The following is a 24,015-nucleotide window of genomic DNA, read 5'->3' on the forward strand; positions in this document are numbered from 1 at the left end:
TCTTGACGACCAAAAACAAACCCTAAAAATGACAACTGAGCATGCCTTTATCAGGCTAAATGCCGCTTTGAATGCAGGATTGGTGTTATCCGCTGCTGACTTCCGACAGCGGTTCATTATGCAGACTGATACCTTGTAGCTGTGGATTAGGAGCAGTGCTGAGCAACACAGCGATGGATGGTAACAAATACTTTGCGGCCTGTCTCTCTCTCGGAAGCTGGTGGACCGGAAATAGCATACGTCATATGATCGAGAAGGAGTGCCTTGCCATAATATGGGGGCTCAAAAAGCTTCAACCATACCTATATGGATGGGATTTTACTATGGTGACTGACCGTAATCCTCTAAATTGACTCAACCTTCCATTGTCTCCTCTGATCCGGTGATAGAGTAGTAAGGTTATAAAGCCAAGTTCCATCTCCATGATAGCTCATAAAAAGAACTGGGATCATGGCAACATAGATGGGCATGACAAGAGAAACAGGATTCCTAAACCACGCACCGACTTGGCCCAGTCATCACCACTTACCATGCCAGTAGGACAACCAGAATCGGCCCGGATTTAAGAAGGGGGAGGAATGTTGTGAGAGCAGGGTACTGGGCATAAAAAAAAAAAACATTTGTTAACTGTGCAATCAGACATGTTGACTTTAAGTTGAGTGTTCATGTACCCAGTTCTTAAATGTTGCCAGGTGAGTCCCTTATGCACCAAAATATTTCTTATCATGTCCCTCAGAAGAGCTATACCCACTCAAGGTTCTCAGTCTTCACAGTTGACTGGCTGGTCAGCGATTGGAACAACTCCTATACGTTACAAATACTTTGCAAAACTCACACCACCAGCAATCAGCCAAGCTGTACCGGAAGTGCCTGTCACTCCGGATAATGAAATCAGCCAAAAAGACTAACTGGTTAAAACAGGGGGTGCCTCATGCTGCCTAGCAATCTAGGTGATCACTCTCCTTTGTAAGGTTAACTGGGCTCCCATTGTTCCATCTACGGAGCAAGTAGACTACCCGGAACCCACCATTGTAGGTTGCCTGCTGCTACCAATGTTAAGGGGTATGCTTATCTAAGTCCTGGTCTGCTGAAGCCACTCCACCGCTGGGAAAACCACCGATAGGGATAAAAGGTGTCCAAGAGACATAGGTACTGTGCAATAAAGATTTTGCTTCCAACTGTTTGCCTAAGTGATTCTGTATCCACTAGGGTCATCAGGTGCGCCAAGTTGGTGTAATAAGCTGACTTGTGCAAACCAAGCAGCTGGTGCTGCAGAAGAGCTTCACCACAACCCAGTGTCTCCATATATTCATGGCTTTAAAGGTGTTAAGCAGGGGTTTTTTTTCTTGCTTTTTAGGCTAATAAAATATGACCGTAACAATCACAGTCCATCATCCTCTGCCTCTTTTTCTGCTGCAGTGAAACACAATGAAATTACACAAATGCTGCATCTCCACAAACATCCTTCAAACTACCATCTCCTGGCAGCAGTGAGTGCATCACAGCTATGCATTGTATTACAGGAATCATTCTACTGGAAGGATAATGTTCACTATTCAAATATTGCTGGACCCAATAAGCTTGGACACAATACAAGAAACCATTGCCTTAATACAAGGCATTTTATATCATTAATATATAGCATTTCCTTGAGTATTAAGTACAAGCATAATAGAAATAAATGTAATAAAATTATAACCAAATTAATGCCAAATTTTTTATTTTTAAACCTAAAATAATGCACAAAGGAAAAAAAAAAAACACAACAAAAACCCACAAACGCTTCAACTCCAACTGCACAACAAAAGCCAAGCTGTAACCCCATAGGTGCAGGTAGACATTTCTCATGAAATCCGAGCTGTCCGTACTCTTTCTAGCAATATGAACTGTACTCAGAATAGAACCTTGCACCATTCAGGATCACTTAAAACCTTATTACAGCACAGGTGTCACACAATCCTCCAGCATCTAGTGCATTTACATTTTAGCACAAAATGTCACAAATTCAATACACAAGATTAATCTGCGTCATCAAGACAAAGCAAATCTCTTTAACCCTTTAGCAGCCAAAACATCAATTTGTTAGACTTGGATGACAAAGGATTAACAGATCAACAGGGCCCAGTTGCTGGGAATGTAATAATAATAATAAAAAAAAATAATGAACGGGGAGACACTTACATTTGAATGGTCCAGCAGAAAACAAAAAGAAAGAAAAATGAGGAAGCACGAGAAGGAAGAGAAGTCCTGGGGCTTTAAAGGACGTGAGAGTAGAAGTGGCGAGCAGGAAGCCGCTTACAGATTCAGCCTACACACACCTCACCCTCCCCCCTTCTAACAGCTGTAGGGGCCATTAGCCCTGTCAAACAGCACACGTACATTCTGCAAGCAGCACACAGGCTCGCTCTGCTGCAATCTACGGAGAGAACGGTCGCTAAAAGGTGGGCAGGCAATTTTCCTCGCCATAGACAACAACTATATGGCAATACAACCAGATGCAGCATTCTGCTTCGCCCCGATGGCCTTATGCGTAGACTCTTCCCATTTAAAGGAACAGAGTAAGGCTGCAATTACTTTAACTCTCTGTCCGTCTCCCCAAGATCAGGCTTGCTGCGGGAGGGGAAAAGAAAAAGCTGTTTTTCTCCGCTCTTCCCGAACTGTTGGCTTTTGGTTTTGGGTTACATTTCTCCCTGGCACAGAGGTTGCGGAAAGGCAGAGAGAGCGCTCCCATTCTTTCCCTGCTCTTAGTCCCATCTTCCCATATGATGTAATCTGGAAAGCACTGGCAGATAAAGCGGAGACCATCCTTCCACGGCTACGTAACGCTGCCTGCCAATCAGATGCCGTACACTGCCTCCATAGCGCAAAGGGCCATACGTTCTGCTATGATATGCCACAATAAGATGGCTCCTCCACTGGAATTACGGGTTACTATGGCATTATATTTTAATGAGGAACCTTTTTTTTTTTTTTTTTAAAGATGCGGACACTCCATTGGAATATCTGAAATACGGTATTCACTGTTCTGCACAAGATTCTTCTTTTTTTGTTTTTGTTTAAAAAGGTTATAGCTGTTACATCACTAGTCACAAACAATAGCCATACATTGAGCTCAATGTAAGCGCTCATACAGACACACAAAGCCTCATTTGCGTAGCAAATAATAGGCGACCTTGATGAACATAAAAAGACACTGCTTGGGTTTACTTACTCTCTCTCTCTCGCTAAAACCCCCAGGCCTTTTTTATCCACTAGCCACATTTTAAGCACAAATTTGCATTATATTTTGCCTAGACATCTGATAACACTTGTATTTATAGATTATGTCCACCTCAGAGTTGGACGCAAAATGGGGAGTAAATTACTCAAGATGTGACCAGCTATGTATCAGTAACATATGCGCCCAATTTACGACAAATCATCATCAGCATGTACTTGCACCTGTCCAATAGCAGGTGTAACAGATACGCCTCCAAGCAGTCCACAAAAGTGGTAGATGGGAATGGTGTAAGTCCAATTCACCTGTTTGGAGGAGGCAAGGTATGGCCTGAGTCTATGCGTGTGTAGCGTGAACTGCATTTAAGTGAATACACCTTTAGTGCACTAATCCTGCTTTTTCACACCCCTTTGCCATCCCTGTCCCACCGCCTATCCAGATGCAGGTGGGTGTGTTAGTCTGCATAGGAGCATGTGTGTGCACCCACTTTCTGGGCATGCGCAGAGCGATTTTATGCAAGATACTCCATGCAAACTGGCGTACGTCTCACCCTGGATCCGTCCCATAGCCTCTTCTATGCCAGATCACTTGTAAGATATCACCTGTAGTAGATGGTATCTAACTTTTACCTTTCAAACTCTGCCGATTCATTTTCAAATGGGCAGGACGTACACAATCCTTTGTATATGACTGATGATCAGTATCAGTGGTTTGAATGTAGCAGTGTGAAAAGTTATTCACACGATTCAGTTCAAACACTATGATTTCATGCTTGAGAATTACTAGTGGGGGCCAAGTATAGACAGAGGACTACATTTGGCCAAACCAACAAAAGGTGAATAGTCTGTAGGAAAGGGTTGTGCCAGATACACTCTCTAGTACAGTATATGTAGCAAACTATTAGACATAGGATAAGGGTTATACTTGCAAAGCAGACTGTTTGGGTCTATATTCCACATTTAACCCCTATAAAAGAAGGTCACAATGGTGCCCTTTTCCATTCAAAGAGACATTTTATTGTGATGCTTACAACTAATCATGCCATACTTTAAAGCACTAAACACCCCTTTTCAAGGTTCTGCCTCTGATCCTTTTTAAAACCATCATTTACAGAAGGGAGGGTGTAAGGTGGCTAATAAACTCTTACGTCTGCAAAATAATCAAAGAAACTGTTGCATAGAGAGTCAATCTAGTTTGCAAAGTTGTGTTCCAAAAGCCATTATTCCTAGAAACAAAAAAATAAAACAAACAATTGGTGGAAGACCTAGATCAAAAACATATGTAAGCTTGTTCTAAAATTCTAAAAGCTTTCGCACTAAACAGTTAAGTTCCTGTTGGACAGTCTACGTTATACATATTCACTCTATGTTTTAATGATCATGTGTACGGAAAGTCATACACACCGTACACTGTCCCTGTGGCTATTATTAATGTCTAGACATATCCTTTACTACGCTTCACCAAGTAGAAACTTGGGAGAAATGGAGACATAGAATTGGCACAGATAAAATAAGGGATGAAAAAAAATTATATTTATATAAAAATCACAAATTAAATTAATTTTGTGCACAATGTCACTGTAACTTTAAATATGAGATCCGCTGGACAAGTCTTTCCTGTTTTTAAAGTGACAGCTCTGTATAAAACCCATCAAGTGCCGAAATGTGACATTCCGTTTCTGCATAGTATCAAGCACAAATAACTCCCTAGCCTTTAGGCTGTCACACAAGCCTCACATGACACGACTGTGTTATTATATCTCTGTAGTGACCAGACCTCCCATTTCATGCAAGAATTCTTATGTAAATGTTATTTGACAGAGCCAATAGGAAGTGAGGGGATTGCCTGCTGTGCCCTATTGGACAAAAATGTAATACCCAAGCGATGGCACCGGCTAACTATGCCATTCATGCATTTCTGTGACAATGTGCACCTGTGTGCCAAAAAACACAAAATAAGAATACTTTATCACTCAACTTATACCGCCAGAGTTATGTTTAAAAGGTAGAAAATGAAAAACAGCTTCTGTGCATTTTTTAGCACACAATACAAACTGCCCTATTCCAAAAAACTGCTTTTTCCGTTCCATTTCAATCACAAATTTATCAGGCCAAGACAGCGAACAAAGTTAATCTGTGCAGAAAGGGATTTAAGATGTATATTTCATATCTAAAATTGAACACTCCGTACAAGTAAGAAATAAGAACTAATCACTGTCCGCTGCAATACCAAGTCTGCGCCCTCTGCTTCATTGGGAAGTTCGGATGGTAGGCGGGGATAAAGTGTTGTCATACAACTGCACGTGGACGAGTAAGGCACATGGCTGGAATGGGATTAGCCCACAATGAAGTGAACTAAAGGATCGCAATGGATATTTAAGGCATCTACTTTTAGAACGTTGCTTCAGCAACGGATATTGGACACAAATTTTGAGCCTGAATTATTATCAATGAAGTTTGGGGAAGGGGGTTTGCTGGGGGTGGGTAATGTTTTTTTCGAAGCCCTTGACACTAAAATTTGCTTAAGGTACCAGTAGGTAATAAACATATTTTGATTCCATTTCCCCCAACATAAATATACAGAAAATAATTGATATTTGCCTTTGACATACTGTCATTTTTTTTTTTATTTTTTTTTTTTTTAAACAGCAGTAGGACTGGAATGAGATCGTCCTGGGTTACAATTTAACAGCCTCTGAATTCCAGAGTTCAAACAGTAACTTTCCGAGTTCAGTTTGTATCAACTCTCCATGAGAAACTCATTACTACAATACTATGCTAGTTGATGATTAACCCCTCGGCTCCAAGACGTGCACTCTCTACGTCTGCGTGTGTTTTTACACGAAACACTGCATATTAAACAGGAACAAAGTCATGTGGACAGTATAGCAGTATGAAACTGTAAAGTAAAACTCGCTCTCACTTATGCGAGACTGAAACCAGAAAGTTGCTGAGAGCCGAGAAAATAAATGTTTGAGCAGGATGTCGCCTGCTACACTTCCTATATCACGCTTAACATCTGTGTCAAAAACAAAATGATATTTCTCAGGGAAATAACAGAATGGAACAAAATATTGCTACAAGAAAATTAAATAAAGTACAATCCTATTAGGTTGGCCCAGTACTGAGTGAACGTCTAGTGGGTGATGTGAGAGAATTACATATGGGTAAAACATACATGTGAGAGGCGCGTGTGAAAGAGACCAGAGTGTCGCATGAACCCAACAGGGAAGTTGTGTTTCACAACAGGCTCCTTTAACAAGTGCAGCCTCAGAGAGGTACTTGGGTAAAGTCAACGGAGTATTCTACCATTCATCATCAACATTTATTTATATAGCACCAGCATATTCCGTAGCGCTTCACAACTGGCAACACGCACAGTAATAAAACAATACTAAGTAATACAATCTTACAGGTAGGTAGGAAGGCCCTGTAATCTATGTCCATGAGCACCTATTCACAGATGCCCTACAACAGGCCTGTCCAACCTGCGGCCCTCCAGATGTTGTGAAACTACAAGCCCCAGCATGCTTTGCCAGTAGACAACCAGTTGATATCTGGAAGGGCATGCTGGGACTTGTAGTTTCACAACACCTGGAGGGCCGCAGGTTGGACAGGCCTGCCCTACAATATAGGAATACGTCATATCACCTTCACCATGCAGTCCAGCAAAGCATGGCAACTGCCAGTCATGTTAAAAAAATATAAATACACATATTATGTTGTCTGTGCAGAACACACTATACCCATGGAGATCTCACTGGTGCCTGTGGCATGGACATTGGCGTTGTTAGCACTGTCCTATTGACATCCCCAATGCTGTCCCATCTAGGACATTGGGACAGCATTGGGGATGGAAGCTATTTGGGGTGGAAGCTATTCATAAAATTACAAATCCAACAAAGTCTTTGATGCTCTTGTGAGGCTGGGGGCAGAACAAAAACACTATGAACATTAGACCTGTACTAGGAAGCCCTTCTTTACACAGAATATTGTAGAACTTTGCCAATACAACTCTATCCTAAACCATTCATCACCTCTTCAGCAATATAAAAATGTTCCTCAGGTTAACTTCAAATCTATACAAGATATGTATTGATTCAGAAAAAGCCGCCTCTAAGGCTGGGTACACACTACAGGGTAGTAAGCCGAATTTCGTTACAAAGCACATTGTAACGTTTCCTTTCATTTTTAAGCCAAACTAAAAATCTTGTTCAACAATTGAACTATGTCGTTCTAATTCTGCAGTGTGTATGCACTCACGATCAGGATCTCCGTAGAATTCTTTTCACCAATGGTTGTGACAGAAGAGCACAGATCTAGAACGTGTATAGTGTGTACACATGAATCAGTACGCTGACAGTGACTTTTTTTTTTTAATCAGTTGTTGGTAAAATAGTTATAGATAACATATCGGGGGAAACATTTCTGTAGTGTGTACCCAGCCTAAACTCTCTACTGCCATGTACTGCATCATATGTTAAAGCCTGTTCTCATGTGTATTACTAAAGGTAACGCGCGGCAATTCAAAATGGTTTGTTGTACTTTCAACGTGCATTTTACATTGATCACTACAGACCAGTGACATCGCTAAGGTACTGTGCTCTCATGAACATGGATCCAGCTTCCATGCAATGTAGGCAATGGGGACACTTAGACACAAGTTCACAGACCAGTGACATCGCTAACGTACTGTGCTCTCATGAACATGGATCCAGCTTCCATGCAGTGTAGGCAATGGGGACACTTAGACACAAGTTCACAATGCAGATATCAGTTGTGTATATGAATGGTACAGCATACAACAAATCAACAAACTAGAATAATGTAAAAGTATACTGACAACAAGTCAGCAGAGTAGGTCTAACAGACTAGCTGGCGTCTAACAGCCGTTACCCCAATTACCCTGAACACAATAGTAGCTGAGACAGGTTCACTGGTGCAGAAACTCGTTACATACAGACGCCTATATCTGTGAATAGAAAAACGTTGATGTTTAAAGGAAAATGACAGCAAGCTGCTAAAAAAAAAAAAAAAAAAAAAAAAGTAGTGCACGTTCATTTTATATTAGAACAGAAAAGAGTAAGTTATTTGAAAAAATATGTTGGAAGTTTTATTGTAAATACAAATAAGGCACCAGTGCTTTGCCGTGTATGTGATGTCATCAATAGGTACTAGTGTATAAATATTTCCTCCTGCATATAAACATGCCCAAATGATTTACTACTTTAATGATCATATAGTACAAGTGACACCTTGGGGGGAAAAAAACAAAAACTAACGAGAGATAACTGCCTACTTCCACATATGTGCCACCCCACCCACACTGTAAACTTATCACTATGGTGTAAGCCTGTTCAGAAAGCCATATACTCACCTACATTAGAGCATCAGTAGAAGGGGGGGGGGCAACAACCTTTGCCCTATTACTGAGAGAAGGATAGTCAATCCTAGCAGACAGGATTCCTCATTACTTCTACTTGCATAGGTTAAGCACAAATTAACCTTCTGCTCCCATAATAAGGTTTGACTCTCTATTTCCATCCAAATGCCTCACCTGATCACTGTACTTGTCCAAGTCACTAGATTAGCTTGACAGGGTCCCTCTCAAGTTCTGGATTTTTTTTCTCGCTCAAGGTGAAAGTGTGACAGCCCATCTCCTCCCTGTTGTCTCTTTAATGTATGAAACCTGTACCTAGCTCTCCTCCTCCAGGACCACACCTGTTGGTAAATACCGGTTGGGCAAGTCTGTCTGTGAAGCCAAGACATGCAGGATCTGCTCTCCTGTTTTCTCTTCCTGTTAAATCGACCAGCTGATTTGTAAGGACTTTAAACCTTGTAATCAAATAATCTTTAGTAGAGTGTGTTTATTACTTGCAACTTGTACTAGTAATTTCTCATGCTGCAAGGAGAGTATGAAGCTGTATCATTAGTAAGTCATCAGGGGATTGCAATTAGGATATAAAAGTGGACCACCTATAAAAGGTCAATAATGAAGCATTAATGTTATTGCTGGACATCACAATATTGCAGCCAATATTGTGCAACTGCCCTAACACTGCATTAATGAAGTGAAAGACCCCAATACACTACGATTATCCTACTAAAATGATCCCATCGATCTTATCGGGGTATGTTCGGAAATGTGATTGGAAGATTACTGCAGAGGGCCCAAAAAGTCTGTGCGTGGGGTTATCTTCTGTCTGGCCCCAATGTTGCGGTTAGTGATCCAGTTACTCAGAATCTATGTGTGACCAAATTAGGTGCAGCATTGGCTTGCTTGGCCAGTTGTGATGATCCTCTCGATTTTAAGAGGGTCAATAACTGTGATCACAGTTATTTCCAGCTCATACACACTGTGGAATTGGACCAACTGCACAATATCACAATCTGTATGGGCCCTTTTACACAAAACAACAACAATGCAAGAACCCAAACAGTGTAGATGAGACTTTGCTCAAAGTGAAGGATGCACATTTTCAAACTTTCTTAAAATCTCCTTATTAGTTATGAAAATAAAAAAAATCTATCTAGTTTGTCAAAATAGTGTTGAACTGTAGACAAGTAGTTGGGTCCTCAGCTACTGAGCCACAACTCCCACTTGCTGATTGGTAGTGTAAACAATACCTTATTGAATCCTGTCAACGTTTGGCCAACCCTGCTACAGCTTGTCAAACAGGCAGGTGTAAATATTCAGGCCGATCTTTGAATAAAGTGGAGGAGTGGGTACCTTCAAAGGCTAGAACTGTGCAGGTATCATCATTTGTTCAATTAAATTCATATTATTGTAGTGCTTGATTCATATTGGAAAATGCAGATTCTGCAGATATGTCCTCTGTTAAAGAGGACAATAATACAATTCTGAGATTGCCATTTTGATGGAGAAGATTAAGCTGCACAATCGGTGGTCCGCAGCGCCGTACAGTAGGGAAAATGGGATATACATAAAACAAGGACATACAAGGTGGACAAAAACATGTACATGAAAACAAAGGGTATGGAGGATCCTGCTCATTAGAGAGCTTACATTCTAAGTGGAAGCGGGCACAGTTGAAACAAGAAGAGCGAGTGTGGTTAGAGTGAGATTGGGATAGTTGTGAGGGTGTCCCTCTCACGCTGTGTCCCCCTCCACTGCCCCTCGAGGATAAGTTCACCTCTACAGAAAAAAAAAAAAGAGTTAAGTTTTCAAAGAGTGTAAAGCAGTGGTTCCCAAACTTTTGCAGTTCGCGGCACCCTTAGAGTCTCCAAATGTTTTCAAGGCACCCCTGCAAAATAATTATTGAGCAGTCCTGTTTTAGAAGTAGTTGGGTCAAAAAATTGTAATAAGTATTTAGGTCAGGACAGAAATACTTAGTTATATGCAAAAATGCCCCCTCTGCATCCAGACACTCTGCCCTCAGGCACTCTGCCCCCTCTGCATCCAGACACACAGCCCTTTCTCACACTGCCCCCTCCTCTGCTCTCTGTCACGCTGTCCCTCCTCCTCTGCCCTCTCTCACGCTGCCCCCCTTCCTCTGCCCTCTCTCACGCTGTCCCCTCCTCTGCCCTCTCTCACGCTGTCCCCCTCCACTGCCCCTTTCACGCTGTCCCCCTCCACTGCCCCTTTCACGCTGTGTCCCCCTCCACTGCCCTCTCTCACGCTTTGTCCCCTTCCACTGCCCCTCTCACGCTGTGTCCCCCTCCACTGCCCCTCTCACGCTGTGTCCCCCTCCACTGCCCCTCTCACGCTGTGTCCCCCTCCACTGCCCCTCTCACGCTGTGTCCCCCCCTCCACTGCCCCTCTCACGCTGTGTCCCCCTCCACTGCCCCTCTCACGCTGTGTCCCCTTCCACTGCCCCTCTCACGCTGTGCCCCCCTCCACTGCCCCCTCTCACGCTGTGCCCCTCCTCTGCCCCGCTGTGCCCCTCCTCTGCCCTCTGTCACGCTGTCCCCTCCTCTGCTCTCTGTCATGCTGTCCCCCTCCTCTGCTCCGCTGTCCCCATCCTCTGCTCTGTCCGCCTCCTCTGCCCCGCTGTCCCCATCCTCTGCCCTCCCTCCTCTGCTCCGCTGTCCCCATCCTCTGCTCGCTGTCCCCCCTTCTCTGCCCCGCTGTCCCCATCCTCTGCTCTCTGTCCCCCTTCTCTGCCCCGCTGTCCCCATCCTCTGCTGTCTGTCCCCCCTTCTCTGCCCCGCTGTCCCCATCCTCTGCTCTCTGTCCACCTCCTCTGCCCCGCTGTCCCCATCCTCTGCCCCCCCTTGTCTGCCTCGCTCTCCCCATCCTCTGCTCTCTGTCCCCCTTCTCTGCCCCGTGCCAGCCATAAAAAACAGAACGAACACAGAAACTTACCAATCCGCCGGGCCCCAGCAGCCTCCTCTCTCCTGCAGCAGCTTGTTACTGACGTTGATATTCAGTGACAGCTGCGGGAGAGAGAAGGCTGCTGGGTCCAGGCGCCTGGCGGATTGGTAAGTTTCTGTGTTCTTTCTTTTTTTTATGTCTGGCCCGTGGCACCCCAGTGACCCCTGGGAGCCGCGGCGCACAGTTTAGGAACCGCCGGTGTAAAGAATTGAAGGCTGTGTGAAAATCCGATTGAGTCTAGTAGAGAATTCCATAAGTGGGGTGCAGCACAGGAGAAGTCTTGTAGGCGGAAGTAAGAGGTGGTTCCCAGAGACGAGATAAGGCGCAGGCAAGAGCTAGATCTAAGTGGACGGAATGGAGAGTATTTTGATATGGGACTTGAGATGTAAGCAGGGGTAGTGTTGTTGAGGGCTTTGTAACTAAGGGTGAGCAATTTGAATTTGATTCTGGAGGACATGGGGAGCCAGTGTAGAGATTTGCAAAGTGGTGCAGCAGATGTAGAACAGTGAGAGGAAGATCAGTCTTGCAGCAGCATTTAGGATGGATTGAAGTGAGGCTATATGGGTGTCAGAAATGCCAGATAGCAGGAGGTTGTAATAGTCAAGACGAGAGATGATGAGAGACTGGATAAGAGTTGTGGTAGCATGTTGATTATGTTGGGACTTGTAGGTTCACAATAACTGGAGAGCCACAGGTTGTTCAGGCCTGGCATATAGCCATGTACGTTATAGTCCTCTCTAGATGCTCACATTTCTGTGTGTAATGTATTAGTGAGAAGGATAGCCGAAGATTTCACATGTACACATGTCTGCAGCTTAGAGGTGGGACCAGGTGACTGGTTTTGTTGCTGTTATTAGGACTGTCTGCATGGAGCTGTGGACACCTCTGTGCTGCTCTCTCTCTCAAGAATCACCAGCGTGACGGTTGCTGTGTTTGCCCAGCCCTAGAGGCACAGTAACTGCTACACCTTGCAGTAAAGGGTGTGGGGAAAGAAAGTCAGGGTTAATAACGCTGGAAGATGGAACCTGTATTTCTGCTTCATAGTGTTTGTTTTCATATCAATATTACTACTACTTGTCCTTGGTGGTCTTCTGGTATCGCCAACCAAAGTCGAGAATAAAAGTTATCTAGACCCAACATCCAGACTTATACAGCCAACTTCTAAGGCAGTGTTCTGGATACCGATCACAACAACTTATTTGCATAACTTCTCAGTATGTTTGACAACTGCAAAAGTTACTTCAAATATGAAACCGTTCTTGCTCGACGATGGAATCATTAGCTGGCAGAATATGCCGGGAGTAGTACCTCAATCAGCAATTAGACAAACACAGGCTGCGGCAACTTCAACCATCTCCCAAGATAAAAACAGACACGATGGGAAGTTCACTTCCTTTATAGTCCGCACTGTTCTACATGTAACCAAGGGATTTTTAACGAGCACAAAGAATGTCAATATGAATGAGAAAAGCCCTGTATTATTGGAAACAGGTAGAATGTAAATTGTGTATGCCATCAACTTCGGCATTATACTGGTGGAAGCTTGTAAATAGGTTACCAGCGTATAACAATCATTATTTTGCAGTTGCATCACATCGTTTGACTAGACGAATGAAAGTGTCAGATATCAGGGCTCTCCCCATAGTAGTGTCCTAAAATGACAGCGTCTAGCTCTTCTGACCTGCAAAGAGTACTTTTGATAATACTCCGTTATGTTGCACCTTTGACTAAGTGGAGCCACAGAACACGCAGCTATTATCTTTGTTTTAACCCATGTAACTAATTTTGAAGGCTGCCGCAGTTTTGTTTTTCCTGAACGCGTGTGCAGGCGGGAACTGCGTGTTCCCCTCTGATGTGACGTGTGAGGGATGCAATGTTTGTAAACTAAAGAGTCACGTGACTTGGGGATCTGTGACTCCGCCAGAGACGGGGAAAGCAAGATCTGCCTGCCAGGAGAGGGGCGGTGAGGAGAGATTTCCTAGAAAGAAGATGAGGCCCTGTGGTTTATGCAACCAGCAGAATAGCAGCAATTAGGTATGCGCACAGCTATTTTTAACTTTCTAACTCTTTTTGGTACAACTCTATACACAGCAGCTGTTCGGCAGACATTAACAGATTTATTGTCACGTCACAAAAGTTAAGATTAGATTGCAGGCTTCACGAACAAATGAGCTAGATACTTATATAGAAGTAAAAACGCAATATTCTGTGCAGATTTGGTGGTATGGGAAGATCTAAGTCTTATAAATAGAAGAGACACATGCACCCACTGTATACTAGGATTTTCCTGTACATGTACCAGGTTCACTGTATAAGTACTGCCGCAACACATGCTAATATCTTATGCCATCCACACCTCAAACTCCGTAAGGGCTTGTCTACGGGAGAGGTTTTTGAGCTGTGTTCCAAACAAAACACAACTCGAGATAAATGCTGGAGAAATACAGTACAAATATCCACTGATCTCTACGCGACATCACAGACAGCAATAACATATGAGGCTTGGAGCACACCGTGAGAAATTGGGACTAATTTTTTCCAGCGGTTCTCACATGTGAGCAAGCGCTTACATTTGTAAACATCATGGATAAAAATGTGTTCATGGGGTGGAAATGTAATCAAGGAGATGGAAAATGAGATACAAGACAGAGAGGTTGAACTTGTTGCAGGTTTTGCACCATTCAATAAATTCTAAAATGTCACTTGGACCACCTAGCAGATAAACCAGAGGTCTCAGCCCTCTTCCCACCCCCAACAAAATATAACACGTGGGTCGGAGAAAGGCACCAAACTTTGTGCCATGGCCAAAAACACACATTCATATCTGCCCGGCACACGCACACTTCCTTATCTTTCATGAATTCAAAATATTCATCTTCGTAATTCACGTAGAAAGCCCTTTTATAATACACATTGAACCATGACTGTATAGCACACTGCATTAATCATTGCTAAGAGCAAATAAGGGTGCTTATCCGTCCAGGCAGCACATAGGTTAATCGTGTTCTTTAACCAAAGTGTAGTTGTATATTATTATTTTTTTTTAATAGATTTCTATACAACTAGGGATATTTTCGTACAAGATTCAGGCTCCAGTGTTCTGATAACTGGTAAAATGAAAGCATTTAAAAACGGCAACACAATCGTGCTACCCTAGAAAGGGTTAAGCCGTACCTACCTTCACGCTCTGCACTTGCTCATTCGGCAGAATTTGGGAGATGTCATTTACCTGCAGTAGAAAAAAAAAAAAAAAAAATAGAAGTTACAAAAAAAAAAAAAAAAAAAAAAGGAGTGAAGGACAAATGAAAAAAATAATATAAGCACAGAATTCAGGGTCCAGCATTCGAACGACAGCATGGAAACGGGTGAAATGTCCTGTCTCTAAATACACACTGCGTCTGGGAGCAGGGATTCTTGGCTAGATGCCGGCTGAAATTAATTTAAAGGACATGGACACCAGGTTCGCAAAACCAAAATCTCTAGTTAGCCCAGACAAATTAGAAAGCAGACGGACTAAACAATAACCTTTTGTTTAAAAGGATCTGGCTTCCCAATTCAAAACACAGTTGATTACCAGCAGCCATTTTAGGTCTGCTCCTATAAAGACACTGGTGCATTGGCTTTTCTTTTTTTTTTTTTTTTAAACTCCCTCCCTCTATCTCTCTCTCTTTTCTGCCAGACGCTGGATCATTATCATAAGACAGAGTTCTTAGTACCTCTTCTACCCCCCCCAACACATGATATGTGACATGTCCCCTCCCTCTCTCACTTGCAGTAGTAGGGAGACCAAGGCACAGGGAGGGTGGGGAGGGGGGTGGGGGCTGGGTGCTGTAATGCTGATTTTTTTTTTCCAGATCTTAACAGGGAGAGCAGACCATGTGGTTTCTCTCCCAGCAATTAGAGGTTGCTGGAATCTGCGGACTGGACTAAAAGGAACAGCGAAGCTGTCAGTCCGCTTTAAGCTTTACAGATCAATTAACGCTATATATTTGCACACATAGCACCGTATGATCTTTAGGGCAGGGGCTTGTTTTTCTCATGTGTTCGATCTTTTACAAATACTAAATGCACACATAAATTTACCTCTCCTCTATTCTGTAATGGCGGTGTGTGCTGTCTGTGGCAGTAAACATACACAGCTTTCCCCATTCTCTCCCTCGACCAATGTCAGATTTTGCCTGTGCCAACACGGTCATCAGCCCGTATTACGGCACTTTGTTAATACTATCGAGTCATAATGAATACTACTGCTTATCTTGGATACAAAAAATTAACTAGCATTTGAAGGCAACAATGTAAACGTCCCTGAATGTACAGAAAAAAATTTGCAAGACTATTATGGCAACACTTACAAATTCTTGTTTAAAAAAAATATTCACGTTTACCAAGATCGCCATTTTGCAAGGGTTAATAGATGAAAACACGTTCACTGGCACGCTCTACGGGAGAGGTGCTATTTTTACTATAGGTCTCGGACGGTTGACAATTTATCGCCAAAGGGTTAAATATAGTGGGCGGAGCGGCCAAGCCTTAAACTCTCAGCCAGAGCTAGCTCTTTAAACAGAACTGCGGAAGTATTTAACCTGTGAACTGCCATTGCTGACAGTGGTAGGGTTAAGCTAGAGATGTAGAAAAAACAGGAAACCTATCTGAGAAGGATGTTCTGGGTGTGTTAGACGAGAAGCGCCATCACCCCCCCCCCCCCCAGTCTTCATTTTACTTCCCTACTAAAACACCGTGTCTAGGTTTGTAGCCATGTGTTCGCTGGCACGCTTACTAAATAATAAACTAAAAAGTATCCCAGGAAGATCAGCTATAGGCATCCAAGGTTTTAACAAGCAAAGAGTGAAACTGAATAAGCCGGTCTGGGTGACCTAAAATGAACCGACCCTAAAATGGAAATCCCTGTAACGTTTTGTGCGTCTGAGCGGTGCGCGGCTGCTTCTTAAAGCAGCAATGCAGGACCGCAGTAAGCACTCTCTTTAGTTACGATGTTCGCGTGAGTACTGCGGCTTTAAAGGTTGTATAGAGTGGCAAGCGAGACCGCTGGGAAGAAATAGGTTAGCGTGAAGAGTTGATCTGCAAGAAGATGGTTTTACACATCACTATTGCTATCGTTTAAAAGAAATAAAAGAAAAAAAAAGTAGATTTAGAGTTAGTGAAAGTACCATGTTCTGTGACAAGTGATACTTTTATGAAGTGCAACAATGTGTGCATTGAAAAAGCCTTGCCTGGTCTGACCTCTGGCTCTGCATCTATCAGAATTCGATAGGTTGCAATACCTCTGAAATGAACATTTCACTGGTAACACGGGACATCAAGTCTAGTTTAATAAAACCCATACTTTATAAATTGGTGGAGGATCGACTGCCTGACACTTAGCAGGATTGGATTTTTACTTGTGCTGTAATCTTTTCTCTTCACACTCAATAAGCAGGGGCAGAGGAAGGTGTGTGCGGTCTACTCCCAATGGACTGATAATGTGGCGATGGGCACATAGTCGAGGAATCACATGCCATGCCCTTCACTAACATGGAGGAACAGTGGCTGGCAGCTTTTACAGCTACCTCCAGGTTAGGCACTCAGTACAGTGCAGTAACACTCAGTCTGTATATTAGCCCCCCCCCCCCTTAAACAATGGCACCCTAGGCAAGCACCTAGGTTCCCCTAATGATAGTGCCCGCCCTGTTGGTAACCCAGCCACTGGAATTCCCATATACTGAATATCCTACAAAAAAATATTGAAAAATCACACCAAAGTTGTTTCTTTTTAGTAGGTGTTAACCATATACTGTTAGTAGAAATAAAGTTATTGATACATTTACAAGGACAGATTTAAAGGAAGGTTTCTAAATAAAAAAAAATCCATATATAAATCGAATATCTAATACTCAACATTTGCAAAGCACTTGTGGTAGAGGAGACTACTCAAACATCAGCAATAGCAGACTGGAATTCTCAGTTTAAATCCCTTTTGCATGAAGTATTAAGCTAAGCACATGGGTAACAGGAAACATTAGTTGGTTGAAAGGCTGCTTTTTCCAGTCTAAAACTTTTCATGAACAACTACTGGCTGACATTTGACACATGGGTAACTTTGCATTTTAAATGAACTTTGGTGTTAATCAGGCAAGGTTGCTGAATAATCAGATCTGGCGGTTTGGTGGTCAAGTGGATTGACTGCACAGCAGAGACTCATTCTAACCCACCAACAGCATGCACATTACAGCACTGACCATCCAACCAGATTTTTTGCTCCTTCTTGACCAAACCCAATTACATTTTGATAATTTTCAGCCCGTACAATGCGGTTAGGTTAATTTGATAACCCGTAAACACCAGTATTAACACTCTCAATCATAGAATTTAAAGCATACCAATACAAAACATGCAAACTGTACTGCTGACCACCTGATGCTTAGGTGCACACAAACACGTACTACATTTGTTGCAAGAGCATGTTCACTGACTAAAACTACTATCTAAGTGGGCATAACATTATAATGGCAATGCAACTTTTAAACAAAGCAGCAAGCAAGGCTGTTAGATTATATTATTTACCAAACCCGGTAGAATACCACCATGCAACCACTTAAGCTGGGTACACACTACACGGTTTTCGTCCAATAATCAGCTCAATCAGCTGACATACGACCGCTCGTTCAAAAGTCGGGTCAGTGTGTGTAGTGACACGATGGTCAAAAGTCTGTCCAAATGGACGATTGTCGCCTCATTTGGTTGGTCGTACCGTTTAGTATTTTCGTTCCAATCTTGTTTCCGTTGTGTAGTATGTATAAGTTTCCGACCGATCCACAACTGTGAGTACGAAATTACAGTCATTGCTCACGACAACATGGCTGTAAAAAGTCACTAAAGGGACGTCCGCTCTTCCCTTTATCGTCCTAAACAAGGTTAGTGTTTATGCAGTCCATGGACCGAGCGATCGGACCATCGATCGCATGTAAATTCGCTCGGCATAAAAAGTTGGTTGAAATTTCTGTAGTGTGTACCCAGCTTAAGTCCATCAGAATAAATAAATCTAATGCAATGCATTGATGTTTGAGGAGCAATGAATAAAGAGTAATTCACGATAGGAAAAATGTTAAAATACCTGCGAGTATGTACCCTCAAAAATCCTGGCAACCTAACTTACCTGCAATGATTTGGTGGCCATATACAAAGACAGCAATAATTATGAAAGAAAAATAAGCTAGCTAACATGCAATAGATTGTACATAGTTTGTAAGCTTGTGAGCAGGACCTTCTTTTACTCCAAAATTTTGTTTTTTGTTTCAACACCTACACATTGAATTCTACTGAAGTATATTCACATTTATGATCTATAGGGTTTACAAAGAACCTTAAATAAAATTACTGTAAAGGTTGCTAAGGTTTGCTTAAAAAGTTTCAATATATATCCACCTTTTTTCCCAGTAACCGTAACATGAGGCAATGTCATATTGATAAATGGTTCCATTGTTTAGAAACCCCCAAAGGGCATTAGCTTCTGTATGACAATGGAACAAAATATATTAACCTGATTGCAGGTGTCTACAGCAGCTTTTTATTTATATTGAGAACTGTAATAACCTCTACAGATAATGACGCTCCCTTGTGAGCTTGATTTCTTGTTCTCACACGCTCAGCATTACTGGTCAGTCATGTAAAGATGAGTTTGGTTTGCATTGAAAGAAAGCTTTGAAATCAGACTGGATTGTCCCAGGTCATACAGTTCACATAAGCACCAAGTGTGGTGCCTCACTATAAACATGCTGCACCCTTCACGCATGCCGGTGTTGGAAGACAGCTCGTCCTGCAGAATGCTCAAGGAGCAAGCTCCAGATCCTGTACGCTAATTAGCCATGTGCTCGAGGTCTTTGCCGGGCCGTCCTGTTCTCATGTGCTGGAACGTTTCCCTTTACATGCCACTCTGACACCAACAAAGTGCAGTCTCCGCAAGCACTAACCGCGCTGTGCCGCTAACCTCAAGCAGTGGAAATCACCGATTCTCTCTACAAAACAATTCCACATTGGGCTGAAAACTTCTTCGACGACAGAACAACAGTCGTTAAATTCAGAATATCGCACAAATGCAAACCTGGACATTAATCCAAAGCTGCACTGTCGAGTTCATTTGGCTATATTTACCTAATTCAAATGCAATTTTGCTTATGCTTACTATTATATCCATCTATGAAGAGTGTGAAATGGTGGCAGGGAATATAACCAACAGTTTATGACCCATATCTCGCAGGAACCAGTTACTACTTCTTTCATAGATTGCAAGTTTTTTTTTTTTAAAGGGATACTAACATGTATCCAACAAACCAAAGCATAGACATTGCAATTATCTAGTAATTTACTTTTCAGTAACACTTGGCGTGGATGGAAAAAGGGTGTGCTGTTAACCTGATTAACTACAAGGTAGGTCAGCTGCACATTACACAAGTTATGTAGTACAATCATTTTATTATTTTTTTAAAGTTGGAGTTCTACATTTAAGCCGCAGAAGTCTCACTTATACTGGGATGTCCGCACAGGTAATCACGTCTCGCCTTTTTATGAAAACAGGATAAATGGATATGCACAACTCTAATCCAGCAGATGTCTGAAAAGTTGATGCCCTTCTGTAACCGACTACCTAAATATACAAATAAAACATATTGCAAAACTCTAAAAATAGGCGAGGCAAAACCTCCATTGTTTAGAATGGATGAGTGCCCAGTGCTGGTCCCAGAACATACATCTATAAAAAAAAGCCCTATTGTAAAATATTTCAATATACACCTGTGTGGCTGAGCAAAAGGACTGAGAGAAATTCGGCACAACACCACAACTATAGGGAGTAATAATGCAGCTCCATAACTGGCCACACCCACATCCAAAATACAGCGCACCGCTTTCAAAACACGAAGCCGATGACAAAGTTTATACTCTGAAAAAGGAAACAGATGTTCACGTTAGGGATGGCCTCATGATCCCTCCTGCTCCTTTGACAGGGAGAGTCAAAAACCAGGAAAATAGGGGGTGGGGGTGGGGGGGGGGGGGGGGGGGACATATCAGGATACTTTCCCACAGAAGAAACTGGTGAAATGGAAAGGGGGGCTTGAACAAAGAAGAAAAACCAAAACACTTAAATAGTAAAAAATAAATAAATAAATAACCTATAACAATGAAAGAGAGGTGTAAATTTATGGGCACGTGCAGCTAAAACCTTCAGAGACTCCATATTAAACAAACAGAGATTTAATTAGTTACCTTATCAGCTTTCTAGAACACAAGAATTTGTTCTGGAACTTTAACCATGTTAGTCTTTGCCGATAGTACCAAACGTAAGACAGGATAGATAATCAGGCTGCATGGTCTGTAGCAGCACATAAAAAATAAACAACAAAAAAAACAAACAAAAAAAACAAAACAAAACAGTTCTAGTCTCTTAGAATGAAAGCTGCAGAAACTCCTGGAAAAGGAATGGTGGTAATCTTTACTCAGAAATGCCGGCACTTGAATAAAGATCAAAAGTGAACATCTATGAGGTTTTTTTAGTAGAAACAATACCCATGAAATAGAATACCCTTTTAAACGGGGTAATAAATGTAAAGGCATGACATGTACATGACCATCGCAAACTAAAAATCAGTTCTTTAGCATACAAAAAAAAAAAAAAAAAAAAAGTCATTTGAGGACATATTCTGAAGGTGGAAACTGCACAAGCCTATTCAAGGAAACTTAAAGGATTACTAAACCCCAAAATGAACATGGAATGAACCAGAGGTAATATACATTGCTCATTGTTAAGCAGACATTCCACTACAGCTCCCCCCCCCCCCCCCACACACACACACAAACACACTACAGCTGCTGAAGCCCCTCACACATTCTGATACAGGTCAAAAACCGTAGACTGCGGTCATCTGTGTTACTGTGACTTCACTGGTCCAGCATCCCTGGAAGTGGCCACCAGTATACTTCCAGGCAGTTCTGCATAGCAACTCTGCAAAGCTATCACTCACACCTTGCCTGCCTAGTTAGAGGAGCACCTTACTTCTAACTACCTGCTACAGATGCATGAAAGAGCATGTTGTGTACATACCTAGCTAAATATATCCATCAGCTATATCCTTTACATTACAGAACTCATTAATACACAATCTTTGACAATTATTTTCAAATAATATCCTTATTTGCTCTTTACTATATTACAAAACAATATACAAAAAAGCAATTAGCAACAGTTAGCATGCTCGTAACTCAGTAAAACAAAGTGAAGCCATCATTGCACATTAATATACAGACTATTACCAAGCCGTATAGTATAAAATTATTGGTGTGCCTATACCTCCCTAAATATTGTACACCATGACCTCTTTCAGAGGCAGGGGCAGTGATGTAACAGCAGCTTTAGTGACTGCATTCTCCTCTTTTGACTTGCATCAGATCCTATTTGGACACTGTCCTACAAGGTGTGGGAGAAGCTTCACATGTCTAATAGACTGGGGAGGTGATACTTAACTTCTTAACAGAAGTTCAGTGGAATGTCAGTTACCCTGATCAATGTATTTTACCTTCATGATTCATATTGTGTGGAGGTTAGTGGTCCATTCATCACATAAAACAATACCTAAAAACAAGGATTTGTACAACAAAGACCCACTCACTGGTATTTTACACATTTTAACAAAGAATTTAGAAGAGCAGACACAAAGTTGACCTTTTAGTCAGTATACTTGTTTGGCAACATCAGTGAAAACGGTCAAACCAAGGAATCTAACTGAACATGATAAGGTTCTATACATCAATCAAGAATGGTTAAAACTCAAGATTTTGTTTTTAAGCATTGCCAAAAGCCACCATATGAAATGTTAGAGCATCTATGGACTGGCCCTCAAGCCGCATTTTGCACTCAATGTCCCTTTCTGTTAGGTGACTGACTCTTACCCTGATCATAAATGGGCCAATCCTGCTGTTCAACCCAATCGCCAACTGACAGGATCACTAATTTGCCCTCACACATTTGCATGGGCAAATTGGACACATCTTGCTGTTCAATGCTTGGTCCAATCGGCCAAATCACACACACACAAATCCAGACTCCTAGCAATCCTCAGGCTGTGCCGTACTGGCACTTCGACGTGACCAAGTTTGACTGGTTTGCTCTTCGACACTGCGCTCAATTAGGTCACCCACAGTAATATTACTCAATCTGTAGATACTACCATATATAAATCCTGTTCAGAAAACTGCCTTATTCAGGGGCTTTATAAAGAAGACACCTTACCTGAACCATAAGCTTTGATCTATATAGGACTTCATTATTTTCTTTTTAGCAATGCTTCACTGCAAAGCAAATTAAATGCAATTAAAATGTACAATATACAATTAGACTTGTCCAATGAACAAGATAATTCAGAGCTCCAGGTAGGTCCCACTAGAGAACGAGAATACACATGATTTAAAAACTTTTGACTACACTATAACACACGAAGTATAGCTGCACTTACAATTAAACTGCACATGGCAAGTTTTCACTGTGGTACCTGCAATGCCACTTTGTCGTTGCTCCTGACACGACCATATAAAGGTCTAATCAGGGGAGAGTAATGTTCACACAACTATAACCTGCGCACACATGATGGGTAAGCCCCGACTGGCTCTTCATCAGGAAATCCCCCTAGTAACGTGTAATAGTTTATAAGTAATAAGTCAGCATTAACATATTCAGTAAGAATCCATTTTTAAATGTAGTATTATGCTTTATGTAAACCCCAACACATGGTTATTGGAATTGGTAAAAAAACAAAAAAAGGATTATAAAGAGCGATCCCTGCCCGATCACAGCTGTGTGTCACTAGCTGGGCACTATTCAGGTTCTCTGTGTAAGTATTAAACAATGACAATGTTAACATAAAGAAAAAGAGAGGGAGATTAGAGGAACAATCCCATTCTGCAGCATCTCCTCCTCACTCCCACCCTGTGCATCACACTCCAAGTCATCTGCTTCCCCTCCACCAGTAGAATACACAATGGAGTCATTGTCCCGATTGTTACAGGACTCTATAGGTAATGACATGCAAAAGGATTTTTCTACAATCCGTAAAGACACCAAGAATTAGATTTCCAATACCAAGGTGAAATCTCACTGTGCAAAAGCAGTGGCCTATTTTATTGTATATACTTTTTATACCAAAATAGTTGTGGTATAGCTAGTAGCTTCATTTAAAGGTCTCATTACATACCAATACCCTTTTTATTTGGGCTAAAGCCCACCGCAGAGAGGACGCAGGCAAAACATTTTCTGATTTTAAATACAATCTTCACAGACTCATGCTGAAGGCGGAATTACTATTATATTTTATTTATAAGGCGCCACAAGGACTTCACAGCGCCGCTACACTGAAAATATTTAGATAAAAGCTCTATGATAAACGGATACACTCATTGGTAAGTGGTAAATCAGTACCTGG

General features: G+C 42.0%; 1 protein-coding gene across 4 annotated transcripts in view; it reads right to left on the reverse strand.

The window, feature by feature from the left end:
- TET3 (tet methylcytosine dioxygenase 3) overlaps window positions 1-24,015 on the reverse strand; it is an 81,417-nt gene that overhangs the window by 53,349 nt on the left and 4,053 nt on the right. The window contains exons 1-2 of one of the 4 annotated variants that reach the window (XM_075207460.1): window positions 15,077-15,162; window positions 14,730-14,780 (exon numbers count right to left, since the gene is read on the reverse strand). The exons of 1 other annotated variant lie outside the window; for it this stretch is intronic. Coding sequence is in view for 1 of the 3 variants with exons in the window: in XM_075207458.1 (XP_075063559.1) it covers window positions 14,730-14,780 (51 nt within the window). In the remaining 2 variants the exon portion in view is untranslated. Of the gene's footprint in view, window positions 1-8,773; window positions 9,000-14,729; window positions 14,781-15,076; window positions 15,163-24,015 lie in introns of those variants that run through there. 2 more of the 4 variants (XM_075207458.1, XM_075207461.1) reach the window with 2 other exon arrangements.

Source organism: Mixophyes fleayi, chromosome 4 (genome assembly GCF_038048845.1).
Source record: "Mixophyes fleayi isolate aMixFle1 chromosome 4, aMixFle1.hap1, whole genome shotgun sequence".
Lineage (NCBI taxonomy): Eukaryota > Metazoa > Chordata > Amphibia > Anura > Limnodynastidae > Mixophyes > Mixophyes fleayi.